At 49.5% G+C, this 15,230-nt stretch overlaps 1 protein-coding gene and 1 long non-coding RNA gene across 2 annotated transcripts; one reads left to right on the forward strand and one right to left on the reverse strand.

Moving 5' to 3' along the window:
* The first annotated feature begins 5,757 nt into the window (after positions 1 to 5,757).
* On the forward strand, positions 5,758 to 8,888 carry LOC136768237 (zona pellucida sperm-binding protein 3). The gene is made up of 9 exons (XM_066722332.1): positions 5,758 to 6,530; positions 6,881 to 6,996; positions 7,088 to 7,191; positions 7,272 to 7,449; positions 7,545 to 7,659; positions 7,992 to 8,083; positions 8,249 to 8,346; positions 8,445 to 8,595; positions 8,756 to 8,888. The coding sequence occupies exons 1-8, from the start codon at positions 6,150 to 6,152 to the stop codon at positions 8,588 to 8,590; spliced, it is 1,230 nt and encodes a 409-aa protein (XP_066578429.1). The 5' UTR covers positions 5,758 to 6,149; the 3' UTR covers positions 8,591 to 8,595; positions 8,756 to 8,888.
* A 98-nt stretch (positions 8,889 to 8,986) lies between these two features.
* LOC136768238 (uncharacterized) lies at positions 8,987 to 12,499 on the reverse strand. The gene is made up of 3 exons (XR_010821957.1): positions 11,004 to 12,499; positions 9,961 to 10,668; positions 8,987 to 9,656 (listed from the first exon to the last, which is right to left on the reverse strand). It is a non-coding gene; the product is annotated as an uncharacterized LOC136768238 (long non-coding RNA).
* Between the last annotated feature and the right edge of the window lie 2,731 nt (positions 12,500 to 15,230).

Consider the following 15,230-nt stretch of genomic DNA (forward strand, 5'->3'; position numbering starts at 1 on the left):
AAACCGGGGGGGAGTTCGTAACATCTGTGTCTCTGTGTCTCAGTGTTCAGTGTCTCAGTGTTCAGTGTCTCAGTGTTCTGTGTCTCTGTGTCTCAGTGTTCTGTGTCTGTGTGTTCTGTGTCTCAGTGCTCTGTGTCTCAGTGTCTCAGTGTTCTGTGTCTCTGTGTCTCTGTCTCAGTGTTCTGTGTCTCAGTGTTCTGTGTCTGTGTGTTCTGTGTCTCAGTGCTCTGTGTCTCTGTGTCTCTGTCTCAGTGCTCTGTGTCTCAGTGTTCAGTGTCTCAGTGTTCTGTGTCTCTGTGTCTCTGTCTTAGTGTTCTGTGTCTCAGTGTCTCAGTGTTCTGTGTCTCTGTGTCTCAGTGTTCAGTGTCTCAGTGTTCTGTGTCTCAGTGCTCTGTGTCTCAGTGTTCAGTGTCTCTGTGTCTCTGTCATAGTGTTCTGTGTCTGTGTTCTGTGTTCTGTGTCTCTGTGTCTCAGTGTTCTGTGTTCTGTGTCTCTGTGTCTCAGTGTTCTGTGTCTCTGTGTCTCAGTGTTCTGTGTCTGTGTGTTCTGTGTCTCAGTGCTCTGTGTCTCTGTGTCTCTGTCTCAGTGCTCTGTGTCTCAGTGTTCAGTGTCTCAGTGTTCTGTGTCTCTGTGTCTCTGTCTTAGTGTTCTGTGTCTCAGTGTCTCAGTGTTCTGTGTCTCTGTGTCTCAGTGTTCAGTGTCTCAGTGTTCTGTGTCTCAGTGCTCTGTGTCTCAGTGTTCAGTGTCTCTGTGTCTCTGTCATAGTGTTCTGTGTCTGTGTTCTGTGTTCTGTGTCTCTGTGTCTCAGTGTTCTGTGTCTCTGTGTCTCAGTGTTCTGTGTCTGTGTGTTCTGTGTCTCAGTGTTCTGTGTCTCTGTGTCTCTGTCTCAGTGCTCTGTGTCTCAGTGTCTCAGTGTTCTGTGTCTCTGTGTCTCTGTCTCAGTGCTCTGTGTCTCAGTGTCTCAGTGTTCTGTGTCTCTGTGTCTCTGTGTCTCAGTGTTCTGTGTCTGTGTGTTCTGTGTCTCAGTGCTCTGTGTCTCAGTGCTCTGTGTCTCAGTGTCTCAGTGTTCTGTGTCTCTGTCTCAGTGCTCTGTGTCTCAGTGTTCAGTGTCTCAGTGTTCTGTGTCTCTGTCTTAGTGTTCTGTGTCTCAGTGTCTCAGTGTCTCAGTGTTCTGTGTCTCTGTGTCTCAGTGTCTCAGTGTTCTGTGTCTCTGTGTCTCTGTCTCAGTGTTCTGTGTCTCAGTGTTCTGTGTCTGTGTGTTCTGTGTCTCAGTGCTCTGTGTCTCTGTGTCTCTGTCTCAGTGCTCTGTGTCTCAGTGTTCAGTGTCTCAGTGTTCTGTGTCTCTGTGTCTCTGTCTTAGTGTTCTGTGTCTCAGTGTCTCAGTGTTCTGTGTCTCTGTGTCTCAGTGTTCAGTGTCTCAGTGTTCTGTGTCTCAGTGCTCTGTGTCTCAGTGTTCAGTGTCTCTGTGTCTCTGTCATAGTGTTCTGTGTCTGTGTTCTGTGTTCTGTGTCTCTGTGTCTCAGTGTTCTGTGTCTCTGTGTCTCAGTGTTCTGTGTCTGTGTGTTCTGTGTCTCAGTGTTCTGTGTCTCTGTGTCTCTGTCTCAGTGCTCTGTGTCTCAGTGTCTCAGTGTTCTGTGTCTCTGTGTCTCTGTCTCAGTGCTCTGTGTCTCAGTGTCTCAGTGTTCTGTGTCTCTGTGTCTCTGTCTCAGTGCTCTGTGTCTCAGTGTCTCAGTGTTCTGTGTCTCTGTGTCTCTGTGTCTCAGTGTTCTGTGTCTGTGTGTTCTGTGTCTCAGTGCTCTGTGTCTCAGTGCTCTGTGTCTCAGTGTCTCAGTGTTCTGTGTCTCTGTGTCTCTGTCTCAGTGCTCTGTGTCTCAGTGTTCAGTGTCTCAGTGTTCTGTGTCTCTGTCTTAGTGTTCTGTGTCTCAGTGTCTCAGTGTCTCAGTGTTCTGTGTCTCTGTGTCTCTGTCTTAGTGTTCTGTGTCTCTGTGTCTCTGTGTCTCAGTGTTCTGTGTCTCTGTGTCTCAGTGCTCTGTGTCTCTGTGTCTCTGTCTCAGTGTTCTGTGTCTCAGTGTTCTGTGTCTCTGTGTCTCTGTCTTAGTGTTCTGTGTCTCTGTGTCTCAGTGTTCTGTGTCTCTGTGTCTCAGTGCTCTGTGTCTCTGTCTCAGTGTTCAGTGTCTCAGTGTTCAGTGTCTCAGTGTTCTGTGTCTCAGTGTCTCAGTGTTCTGTGTCTCAGTGTCTCAGTGTTCTGTGTCTCTGTGTCTCTGTCTCAGTGTTCAGTGTCTCAGTGTTCAGTGTCTCAGTGTTCTGTGTTCTGTCTCAGTGTTCAGTGTCTCTGTGTTCTGTGTCTCTGTGTCTCTGTCTCAGTGCTCTGTGTCTCAGTGTCTCAGTGTTCTGTGTCTCTGTGTCTCTGTCTCAGTGCTCTGTGTCTCAGTGTTCAGTGTCTCAGTGTTCTGTGTCTCTGTGTCTCAGTGTTCTGTGTCTGTGTGTTCTGTGTCTCAGTGCTCTGTGTCTCTGTGTCTCTGTCTCAGTGCTCTGTGTCTCAGTGTTCAGTGTCTCAGTGTTCTGTGTCTCTGTGTCTCTGTCTTAGTGTTCTGTGTCTCAGTGTCTCAGTGTTCTGTGTCTCTGTGTCTCAGTGTTCAGTGTCTCAGTGTTCTGTGTCTCAGTGTCTCAGTGTTCTGTGTCTCTGTGTCTCAGTGTTCAGTGTCTCTGTGTCTCAGTGTTCAGTGTCTCAGTGTTCTGTGTCTCTGTCTCAGTGCTCTGTGTCTCAGTGTTCAGTGTCTCATTGTTCTGTGTTCTGTCTCAGTGTTCAGTGTCTCAGTGTTCTGTGTTCTGTCTCAGTGTTCTGTGTCTCTGTGTCTCAGTGTCTCAGTGTTCAGTGTCTCAGTGTTCTGTGTCTCTGTGTCTCAGTGTTCTGTGTCTCTGTGTCTCAGTGTCTCAGTGTTCAGTGTCTCAGTGTTCTGTGTCTCTGTGTCTCAGTGTTCTGTGTCTCTGTGTCTCAGTGTCTCAGTGCTCTGTGTCTCTGTGTCTCTGTGTCTCAGTGTTCTGTGTCTCTGTGTCTCAGTGTCTCAGTGCTCTGTGTCTCTGTGTCTCAGTGTCTCAGTGTTCTGTGTCTCAGTGTCTCAGTGTTCTGTGTCTCTATGTCTCTGTGTCTCAGTGTTCTGTGTCTCAGTGTCTCAGTGTTCTGTGTCTCTGTGTCTCTGTGTCTCAGTGTTCTGTGTCTCAGTGTTCTGTGTCTCTGTGTTCTGTGTCTCTGTGTCTCAGTGTTCTGTGTCTCTGTGTCTCTGTGTCTCTGTGTCTCAGTGTTCAGTGTCTCAGTGTTCTGTGTCTCTGTCTCAGTGCTCTGTGTCTCAGTGTCTCAGTGTTCTGTGTCTCTGTGTCTCTGTCTCAGTGTTCTGTGTCTCAGTGTCTCAGTGTTCTGTGTCTCTGTGTCTCTGTCTCAGTGCTCTGTGTCTCTGTGTCTCAGTGTCTCAGTGTTCTGTGTCTCAGTGTCTCAGTGTTCTGTGTCTCTGTGTCTCTGTCTCAGTGCTCTGTGTCTCAGTGTTCAGTGTCTCAGTGTTCTGTGTCTCTGTGTCTCTGTCTTAGTGTTCTGTGTCTCAGTGTCTCAGTGTTCTGTGTCTCTGTGTCTCAGTGTTCTGTGTCTGTGTGTTCTGTGTCTCAGTGCTCTGTGTCTCTGTGTCTCTGTCTCAGTGCTCTGTGTCTCAGTGTTCAGTGTCTCAGTGTTCTGTGTCTCTGTGTCTCTGTCTTAGTGTTCTGTGTCTCAGTGTCTCAGTGTTCTGTGTCTCTGTGTCTCAGTGTTCAGTGTCTCAGTGTTCTGTGTCTCTGTCTCAGTGCTCTGTGTCTCAGTGTTCAGTGTCTCAGTGTTCTGTGTTCTGTCTCAGTGTTCAGTGTCTCAGTGTTCTGTGTTCTGTCTCAGTGTTCAGTGTCTCAGTGTTCTGTGTCTCTGTGTCTCAGTGTTCTGTGTCTCTGTGTCTCAGTGTCTCAGTGCTCTGTGTCTCTGTGTCTCTGTGTCTCTGTGTCTCAGTGTTCTGTGTCTCTGTGTCTCAGTGTCTCAGTGTTCTGTGTCTCTATGTCTCTGTGTCTCAGTGTTCTGTGTTCTGTCTCAGTGTTCAGTGTCTCAGTGTTCTGTGTCTCTGTGTCTCAGTGTTCTGTGTCTCTGTGTCTCAGTGTCTCTGTGTCTCTGTGTCTCAGTGTCTCAGTGTTCTGTGTCTCTATGTCTCTGTGTCTCAGTGTTCTGTGTCTCAGTGTCTCAGTGTTCTGTGTCTCTGTGTCTCAGTGTCTCAGTGTTCTGTGTCTCAGTGTCTCAGTGTTCTGTGTCTCTATGTCTCTGTGTCTCAGTGTTCTGTGTCTCAGTGTCTCAGTGTTCTGTGTCTCTGTGTCTCTGTGTCTCAGTGTTCTGTGTCTCAGTGTTCTGTGTCTCAGTGTCTCAGTGTTCTGTGTCTCTATGTCTCTGTGTCTCAGTGTTCAGTGTCTCAGTGCTCTGTGTCTCTGTGTCTCAGTGTTCTGTGTCTCAGTGTCTCAGTGTTCTGTGTCTCTGTGTCTCAGTGTCTCAGTGCTCTGTGTCTCTGTGTCTCAGTGTTCTGTGTCTCAGTGTCTCAGTGTTCTGTGTCTCAGTGTTCTGTGTCTCTGTGTCTCAGTGTCTCAGTGCTCTGTGTCTCTGTGTCTCAGTGTTCTGTGTCTCAGTGTCTCAGTGTCTCAGTGTTCTGTGTCTCTGTGTCTCAGTGTCTCTGTGTCTCAGTGTCTCAGTGTCTCAGTGCTCTGTGTCTCTGTGTCTCAGTGTTCTGTGTCTCAGTGTCTCAGTGTTCAGTGTCTCAGTGTTCTGTGTCTCTGTGTCTCAGTGTTCTGTGTCTCTGTGTCTCTGTGTCTCAGTGTCTCAGTGTTCTGTGTCTCTGTGTCTCAGTGCTCTGTGTCTCTGTGTCTCAGTGTCTCAGTGCTCTGTGTCTCTGTGTCTCAGTGTTCTGTGTCTCAGTGTCTCAGTGTTCTGTGTCTCTGTGTCTCAGTGTCTCTGTGTCTCAGTGTCTCAGTGTCTCAGTGCTCTGTGTCTCTGTGTCTCTGTGTCTCAGTGTCTCAGTGTTCTGTGCCTCAGTGTCTCAGTGTCTCAGTATTCTGTGTCTCAGCTTTCTGTCTCTTGTGTAAAAGTAAAGGAATCACACACACAGGTGACACAGTCAGTTGAGATAAAAGAGTAAATGCTCTCATCCTTATTGTTGTTTTTATTATTATGGTAAATGTCACGTGATGATTATTATTTATCTATTGAATCATGTATTACTTGATATAAATGTATTTATAAATCTACTTGCATTTGTGTAAATTGATGCAAATAAAGCACTTTGAGTTTCATTTTGCATTGGAGAGGCGGAGACAGGGATGTTACTATAACTGTTAAAAGCACACGACCTTTGTGTTCGGTGTCCACCGTGACGCGGAGACCCGGGTGTGCGGTGAGAGTGCGACCTCTGGCGGAGACCGGCGGGCATCGCACCCAGGGGAGTCGGTCCAGCTGCAGCGGGACAGAGATCACCCACAGAACCTGGACTTCATCATCATCATCATCACCAATTTTTATTGATATTGAGCTATTAAAACAGTACATTATAGTTACAATCTGAACAAACTCCCCAGCGATGTGGCTGAAGAGACAATGTGGGAACATTCAAAAACAGACTGGATAGGATCCTTGATCACTTAGTTATTAATGGACACCAAACGAGCACGATGGGGCGAATGGGCTCCTCTTGACTGGACACTGTCTTATGTTCTTATGTTCTTATTATTACGTCACTGTGCGTGATTTGGAATATGTGTGTAGCGCAAAAGCAGTGTGAGGAGTTAGTGGTTGTCGGAATGGATTAATAATAATAATAATAATAATAATAATCTGCACGTGTGAGAGGAGCCTGCCTGGTCGCTTCACTACAAAAACACCGACACACAGAAACCAAAGAGCGAACGAGTAATTCAGCCTCGACCCCAATTAATTAATCAGCTAATTCTGCCGCACCCACCACGCCCACGATGCACACTATATAAACCCCCTAAAACGGCACACTTTCGTCCTAATAAAACCGTGTTCCTGAGGATCCGAATCAAAGCTGTGAAACAAGTGACGCACACGCTTCATTGCGAGACTCGGACCCGCTCATCAGCCCATGCGCGCTCCCGGGCTCCCGCTGCTCGGGCTGGTGCTGTGCGCGTGCGCGGCCGGCGGTACCTGGCTCGGGGAGACGCGCCGAGGACCGAACCGAACCCGGGTGCCGCCGGGCAGCGTCAGGGCCCGCCCGAACCGGCCGGCCCCGCTCTCCCCAGCCGCCGCCCCTCGCCCCACGGTGCCGGCCCGGCCCGAGCTGACCGTGAGCTGCGGGGAGGCGGAGATCCGTGTCGAGCTGGACCCGGAGTACCTCGGCAAGAGAGTCCGGCTGCGGCCCGAGTCCGTGCGACTGGGCTCCTGCCCCGCGGCCACCGGAAACTCCGCCCCGGGCACAGCCATCGTCATCACGGCCAAAGTGCACGACTGCGGGGCTGTGTCTCGGGTGATTTATCATAGCTTGAGATTATTATACTGTGTCTCTCAGGACCAGGGCTGAGACCCTGCTGGACTGGACTGTGTCTCTCAGGACCAGGGCTGAGACCCTGCTGGACTGGACTGTGTCTCTGCAGGACCAGGGCTGGGACTGTGTCTCTCGGGACCAGGGCTGAGACCCTGCTGGACTGGACTGTGTCTCTCGGGACCAGGGCTGAGACCCTGCTGGACTGGACCGTCTCTGCAGGACCAGGGCCGAGACTGGACTATAAGTGAATTGGTGGCAAAAACTATGCAAAATCTCATGATTGATAACACTGCTCTCTTGATTGATGCTCTGATTGGCTGCTCTCCCCGCAGGTGACGGCAGACGCGCTGATCTACTACAATGAGCTGCTCCTGTGGCCGCCCCCCGCTGGCGGCGGGGTCGAGCACATCCCAGTGTCCACCATCCCTATCGAGTGTCGGTACCGCCGGTGAGCAGAGCCTCTCCCTGGTGGCTGTAGCACGCTGCCATGTCAGTGCAGGGCGCTATTTGAAGCATGCGCTCGTTGTCTCCTCTCACAGGAAGAAGCGTGTGAGTGGGGGGGCAGTGGTGCCCACCTGGCGGCCGTTCACCTCCACCCGCTCTGCCCTCGGCCAGCTGGACTTCTCCCTCACCCTGCTGACTGGTAACTTGTCCCTCTGTGTCCCTCTGTGTGTCCACCGGAGGGCGACTCTGACCCTGTAACCTCCCTCTCCCTCCCCTTAGAGGGCTGGGGTCCCTCGAGCCTGTCCACTGTGTTCTTCCTGGGAGAGCAGCTCTGGCTCGAGGCGGCGGTCAGCGCCCCTGGACACACACCCTTGCGGCTGCTGGTGGACCGCTGCGTCGCCACCGTGACCCCCGACCCCGGCTCCAGCCCCCGCTACACCCTTGTGGACCACCGGGGGTCAGTCAGTGTGTCGGGATGTCAGTCAGTCCTGCAGCGCTTTCTTCCTGTTGCTCTGCCTTACTCTCCCCCTCCCCTTCTCTCCCCGTGTCCAGCTGTCTGGTGGACGGACGCCCCCCCGGCTCGTCATCGCTGTTCCGGCGGACACGCCCCGACGCCCTGCTCTTCACCGTCCAGGCCTTCCGCTTCCTCAGGGACGTGCGCGACCAGGTCAGCCCCCTCCCCGGCACCGAGGCTGGTGGGGTACCACACTGTGCTCTGCTGTGTGGTGTCCCCCTACTCTGTCCAGTGTCCCCTAACTCCCACCCCACGCTGTGCTGTCCTCTACTCCTACCTCAAGCTGTTGCATCTACTTGTCCCCTACTCCCTCCCCCCTGTATTCTCTCTCCTGCTGTATTGTGCATGTGACTGCGCTGTGTTGTAGAGTGTGAGTTAAGGGCATAGAACAAACGCGTCCAACTCGAGGAACTCCCCACACGGGAGAAAGAGGGGGAGGGCGCTGGCTATAGTCCCTCATCGTGTGCCCCCCCCCCCCATGGCAGCTGTACCTGACGTGTCATCTGAGAGCCATCCCCGCCCACCGGCCACCAGACCCCCTGAACAAGGCCTGCCACTTCAGCCAGGACACGCAGAGGTCAGAGCAGAGCGGGGGGTGGCAGGGCAGTGGGTGCGTCTGAGCTCCGGTGTTGTGTAGCAGGGGGGCAGGGTGGACATGCGCCTCAGTGCTTGTTGTGTAGTGCGGGGGCAGGGCTGAGCTCTGCTTACTTCGGTGTGTTGACGGTGCCTTTGTGTTGTGTAGCTGGGTGGCGGTGGAGGGCGGGGCCAAGCTGTGCAGCTGCTGTGAGACGGGCGTGTGTTCGGGGGCCAGGCGGGCGGCGCACCTCCCCCCAGACGCAGGTAACCGCCCTGGGGCTGGGCAGGCGGGTCACCCCAGAGGTGGCGTTCGCGTCTCTCTCTCTCTCTCTCGCTCACCCATTCCCTCTGCTCCCTCTCAGAGGGGGAGCATGCGGACCGGGCCCTGGGGCCCCTGGTGGTCTTGCCTCATTCCCGCCGGACCGCCTCCAGCTCGGGTAGGCACCCTGTGTCCCGAGGGGGCCTGGCCTGGACTCGCCGGCAAGACGACAGGCCCAGACGGCTGTGAGGCCGGTGAGGAGGGGGAGGGAGCCAGTACAGGTTTCATTCTGACTCGTGAACAATGAACATTCCCATCTGCAGTTCCCCTCTGTGCCACTGGGGGGCGATCAGAGCTGCTCCAGCTGCCCGGTGGACTGGGACCACTGAACTCGCTCTCCCTCTCTCTTTGCAGGTCGTGCCACTGAGGGCCACGGCTTATGAGGGGCAGAGATGAATTCCTGGCAGTGCCAATAATACCTTAATTGATTAATTGGCTCCAGTGGTGTTTAACTGCCCTGTGACCACAATAAAGTGCTTGCAGTGACGTGTGGAGTGGTTTCATTGGGGTGAGGGATGTGCCAGCTGTGGGTGCCATGGCTGTGTCTCTGAACTTTATTGGCATGGCAGGTTTACACAAGCATTTCCATTTTATAAAATAAATGTATAGATAAATGATCATAAAAAGATGCATGAATGATTGCTCATATGTAGTCATTAAAACCTGTTCAACCAGTGTGTATGATTAAGTGAATTTCAATACATAAAAGTAATATATAATTATAAATAATGGTAATGATAAAAAAAAAAATCTCTCCCTTAGCCTGTCCACTCACTGACCATACCCTATCCCTCAGGCTGTCCACACTCCCCTCTCTCTCTCTCTCTCTCTCTCTCTCTCTCTCTCTCTCTCTCTCTCTCTCTCTCTCTCTCTCTCTCTCTCTCTCTCTCTCTCTCTCTCTCTCTCTCTCTCTCCGTCTCTGTGAAAGGGTTAACCTTGAATCCTGTATGAATACATTTCAGCTCAATACTGATTATCAAGGCATGCCTCCATCACCCCCCCATGTTTATTATTATGACCTGAGTGTGCCGCCACCTCGTTATCTGTCGTTCGTTAAGAGTGGCGCTATTCATAGCAGGGTCATCCCCTGGACAATCGCAGGGGTCGGGCAGGCAGGCGACCGTCCGCGCTGTTTGCCAAGTCCTCAGCCGGCCGCACGGCTCGGAGTCTGGGGGGCTGCTGGGATACGGGGAGGAGGCGGGGGGTCTGCTTATCTGTGCGCCGGGACAGTTTCCCCTTCAGACTGAGACGCACACTGGGAGAGAGAGGGAGAGCGGAGGTGTGTGAACAAGGCAGAGAGAGAAAGGGACCAGGGGAGGGAGCCAGGAGGAGAGAGAACACGGGGGAGAGGGAGAGAGTGAAAGGGAACCAGGAGGACGGGGAGGGAGCCAGGAGGAGAGGGGGAGAGAGAGAACAAGAGAGTGAGGACTAGTGGTTGAAGCTGAGAGAATGGAAGAAACAGAAAGAGAGAGATGGGGGGGGTGTCACCAAGGTTACTGAGGCCACTACGGTTACCACGGCACCACGTTTATCACAGTCACAACAGTCTCTATGGTTACCGTGGTGGTCCGTCCCCGCTGGCGGCCCCTCGACCTGCTCTGACCCGGCCGGCACTTCCTCCCTCTCTCCCTCTCTCTCCCTCTCCCTCTCTGCATTGTCAGACCGTCGCACATCCTTCACAGCGGAGTCACAATGCCCCCCCGGGCGTCCCCCCCACTCCGTCCTCCTTGCATGTCCTCCAGCACGTATCCCCGGCGCCGAGAGCCGAGATGCTGCAGAGACCGAGCGGCAGCTTCCTCCACAGCACAGAGAGGGGTATTTACTGTTGTTATAGTGACTCAAGCATAAACACACTGTCACACACACACAGTCACACACTCACTGACACACACACACATACACAGACACACACACTCACACACACATACACTCACACACACAGACACACACACATACAACACACTCACACGCACTCACACTGACACAGACATACACTCACACACACACACACACAACACACACTCACACACAGACACACACACATACAACACACACTCACACACACTCACACTGACACAGACATACACTCACACAAACACATTGACACACACTGACACAGACACACACTGACACACACAAACACACTGACACACACTCACACAACACACACACAGACACACACAAACACACTCACACACACATGCACACACAGACACTCACACACAAACTCAGCCAGACACACACAGCCACACACGTGGACATGACGGCTGAAGGGAGAGAGGGAGAAACACAGATACATTTAAAAAACAATTAATGTATAAATGCATAGACAGACAGCCCAGCCAATCAATAGCCTAAACGCTGACACACTACGTCACTCTACTTCTTCTACGTCACACCGTGAGGTAAGAGTAAGGGAACAGTCTCATGCACGTCACAATGCGTCGCGTTATGCTCTAGGACGAGAACGGCTGCGGTGCCGGGGCGGCTCTGCGCAGGTGCCAGGCGGAGAGCAGAGACAGTCGGCCGGGCGAGCCGGACAATGCCTGGGGGGCTCTTCCACAAACACACTCCGACATAAATAAATAAAGGATATTAATACCTTCTGGTGGCGCCGCCGCAGGAATATCACGGGGAGCGATCGGCACAGTCCCGACGTGACGACAAGATCCATCAGCCACCGGGGGAGGCTGCCGTCGGGGAGGCTGCGGGGAAACTCGCCTGAACCCTGCCCCCCCCCCCGAAGACCCCCACAGGGCCCGGTCGTGTGCGCCGGTCAAAGTTTAACTTCCACCCCAACGTGCTGCTCAGGGTCCGAAACACCCGGGCCGCGGGGGGGGCTGGTCGGATGGCACCTTTGAACTGTATTGAGAAACCCGAGCAGGCGTGGGAGTCCCGGGGGCCGCACTCGGATGCAGGAGTTCAGTCTTTTTATTATCTAGTGCTGCACGTTTGTTTGTTTTGCTTTGTTTGTTTATTTCAAGCAATAGCAAATATCGTGTGTTCAACTTTTCTGTCCGTTTTTAACCGTTTTGTGCGTGTGTGGGCAGGCAGGTAACTCACATCGAAGCTGTGGCTTTTGGAAACTTTTGTTTTAAGGCGATGCACAAACCATACAAAGATAGACCGACAGACACATAGGCAGATGGGATAGTATTACGTATCATTATGTATTTATCTAGTTCTTGGCAGACGCCCTTATCCAGGAATATCACGTCATCTTTATCATACAATGTCATATTTCAAAATACAAACAAGGATGTAAATTAGTGAATTATTTCATATCCCCCCAGGTGTGCGTCTGTCTCGGATTCCCGTATATCCACCCCGGCTGGAAACAGCTGGAACAGCCCACAGCTCAGGTGTCACATCTGGAGCCGCTGCGTGTCCTGCGCTGCGCCTAATGACGTCACACTTACCTGCGTCCCCGCTACCCATCAATCAATAGACCGTCACTATCTATCTATCAATATCTATCTATTCTTATTATCAGTCTTGATCTCTTATAAGATCTGTATTGTAATTTTTATTATGATTATGATGATTTATTATTATTGTTGTTCTTCATACCAAATTTGGCCATATGCTTACAATGATTTTACCACGGTTTTATCATGGATTTAAAAAATTCTTATCACACTTATTTACTTATTTCCATAGTAGCTGATCTTTACCACTCGTTTACCATGCTACTCTACGCCTTACTGTATCCACAGTGTCCCGCACTGCAGTCCTTTATGGGTCAGGAGAGTCTCTGCCTCACATTGGGCCCCTGGTCCCTTAGGACACTTCTGTTTCCATATGACACTTTTAACCTGACAAACTCATTGTGTCTCTTGCCTGCTGGGGTGGAATTTGTATCTTATCAAGGGGTTATGGTGTAAAAACAGATTAGGATATTTCCATGATCAATAATGATAGTAATAATACAAAATATTATAGTTCATGAACACATCTGCTATACTAACTACTTACTTTCACACACGAATGCACATGACTTTCATTTAAATTAAACAGTGCAATGCAGAAACACACATCCAGTCATATATCAGACACACAGTAACACACATTCAGTCATATATCAGACACAGTGACACACATCCAGTCATATATCAGACACACTGTAACACACATCCAGTCATATATCAGACACACAGTGACACACATCCAGTCATATATCAGACACACTGTAACACACATCCAGTCATATATCAGACACACTGTAACACACATCCAGTCATATATCAGACACACTAACACACATCCAGTCATATATCAGACACACAGTAACACACATCCAGTCATATATCAGACACACTAACACACATCCAGTCATATATCAGACACACAGTAACACACATCCAGTCATATATCAGACACACAGTGACACACATCCAGTCATATATCAGACACACTAACACACATCCAGTCATATATCAGACACACAGTAACACACATCCAGTCATATATCAGACACACAGTAACACACATCCAGTCATATATCAGACACACAGTGACACACATCCAGTCATATATCAGACACACTGTAACACACATCCAGTCATATATCAGACACACTGTAACACACATCCAGTCATATATCAGACACACAGTGACACACATCCAGTCATATATCAGACACACTAACACACATCCAGTCATATATCAGACACACAGTGACACACATCCAGTCATATATCAGACACACTAACACACATCCAGTCATATATCAGACACACTAACACACATGCAGTCATATATCAGACACACAGTAACACACATCCAGTCATATATCAGACACACTGTAACACACATCCAGTCATATATCAGACACACAGTGACACACATCCAGTCATATATCAGACACACTAACACACATCCAGTCATATATCAGACACACTGTAACACACATCCAGTCAAATATCAGACACACAGTAACACACATCCAGTCATATATCAGACACACAGTGACACACATCCAGTCATATATCAGACACACTAACACACATCCAGTCATATATCAGACACACAGTAACACACATCCAGTCATATATCAGACACACAGTAACACACATCCAGTCATATATCAGACACACAGTGACACACATCCAGTCATATATCAGACACACAGTGACACACATCCAGTCATATATCAGACACACTGTAACACACATCCAGTCATATATCAGACACACTGTAACACACATCCAGTCATATATCAGACACACAGTGACACACATCCAGTCATATATCAGACACACTAACACACATCCAGTCATATATCAGACACACAGTAACACACATCCAGTCATATATCAGACACACTGTAACACACATCCAGTCATATATCAGACACACAGTGACACACATCCAGTCATATATCAGACACACTAACACACATCCAGTCATATATCAGACACACTAACACACATCCAGTCATATATCAGACACACAGTGACACACATCCAGTCATATATCAGACACACAGTAACACACATCCAGTCATATATCAGACACACTGTAACACACATCCAGTCATATATCAGACACACAGTGACACACATCCAGTCATATATCAGACACACTAACACACATCCAGTCATATATCAGACACACAGTAACACACATCCAGTCATATATCAGACACACTGTAACACACATCCAGTCATATATCAGACACACAGTGACACACATTCATTCATATATCAGACACACTAACACACATCCAGTCATATATCAGATACACTGTAACACACATCCAGTCATATATCAGACACAGTAACACACATCCAGTCATATATCAGACACACTGTAACACACATCCAGTCATATATCAGACACACAGTGACACACATCCAGTCATATATCAGACACACTGTAACACACATCCAGTCATATATCAGACACACTAACACACATCCAGTCATATATCAGACACACAGTGACACACATCCAGTCATATATCAGACACACACTAACACACATCCAGTCATATATCAGACACACTAACACACATCCAGTCATATATCAGACACACAGTAACACACATCCAGTCATATATCAGACACACTGTAACACACATCCAGTCATATATCAGACACACAGTGACACACATCCAGTCATATATCAGACACACTGTAACACACATCCAGTCATATATCAGACACACAGTAACACACATCCAGTCATATATCAGACACACTGTAACACACACCCAGTCATATATCAGACACACAGTGACACACATTCATTCATATATCAGACACAGTAACACACATCCAGTCATATATCAGACACACAGTAACACACATCCAGTCATATATCAGACACACTGTAACACACATCCAGTCATATATCAGACACACAGTGACACACATTCATTCATATATCAGACACAGTAACACACATCCAGTCATATATCAGATACACTGTAACACACATCCAGTCATATATCAGACACACAGTAACACACATCCAGTCATATATCAGACACACTAACACACATCCAGTCATATATCAGACACACAGTGACACACATCCAGTCATATATCAGACACACTGTAACACACATCCAGTCATATATCAGACACACAGTGACACACATCCAGTCATATATCAGACACACAGTGACACACATCCAGTCAAATATCAGACACACAGTGACACACATCCAGTCATATATCAGACACACTAACACACATCCAGTCATATATCAGACACACAGTAACACACATCCAGTCATATATCAGACACACAGTGACACACATCCAGTCAAATATCAGACACACAGTGACACACATCCAGTCATATATCAGACACACTGTAACAC

This window comes from Amia ocellicauda, chromosome 14, assembly GCF_036373705.1.
Source record: "Amia ocellicauda isolate fAmiCal2 chromosome 14, fAmiCal2.hap1, whole genome shotgun sequence".
Classification (NCBI taxonomy): Eukaryota; Metazoa; Chordata; class Actinopteri; order Amiiformes; family Amiidae; genus Amia; species Amia ocellicauda.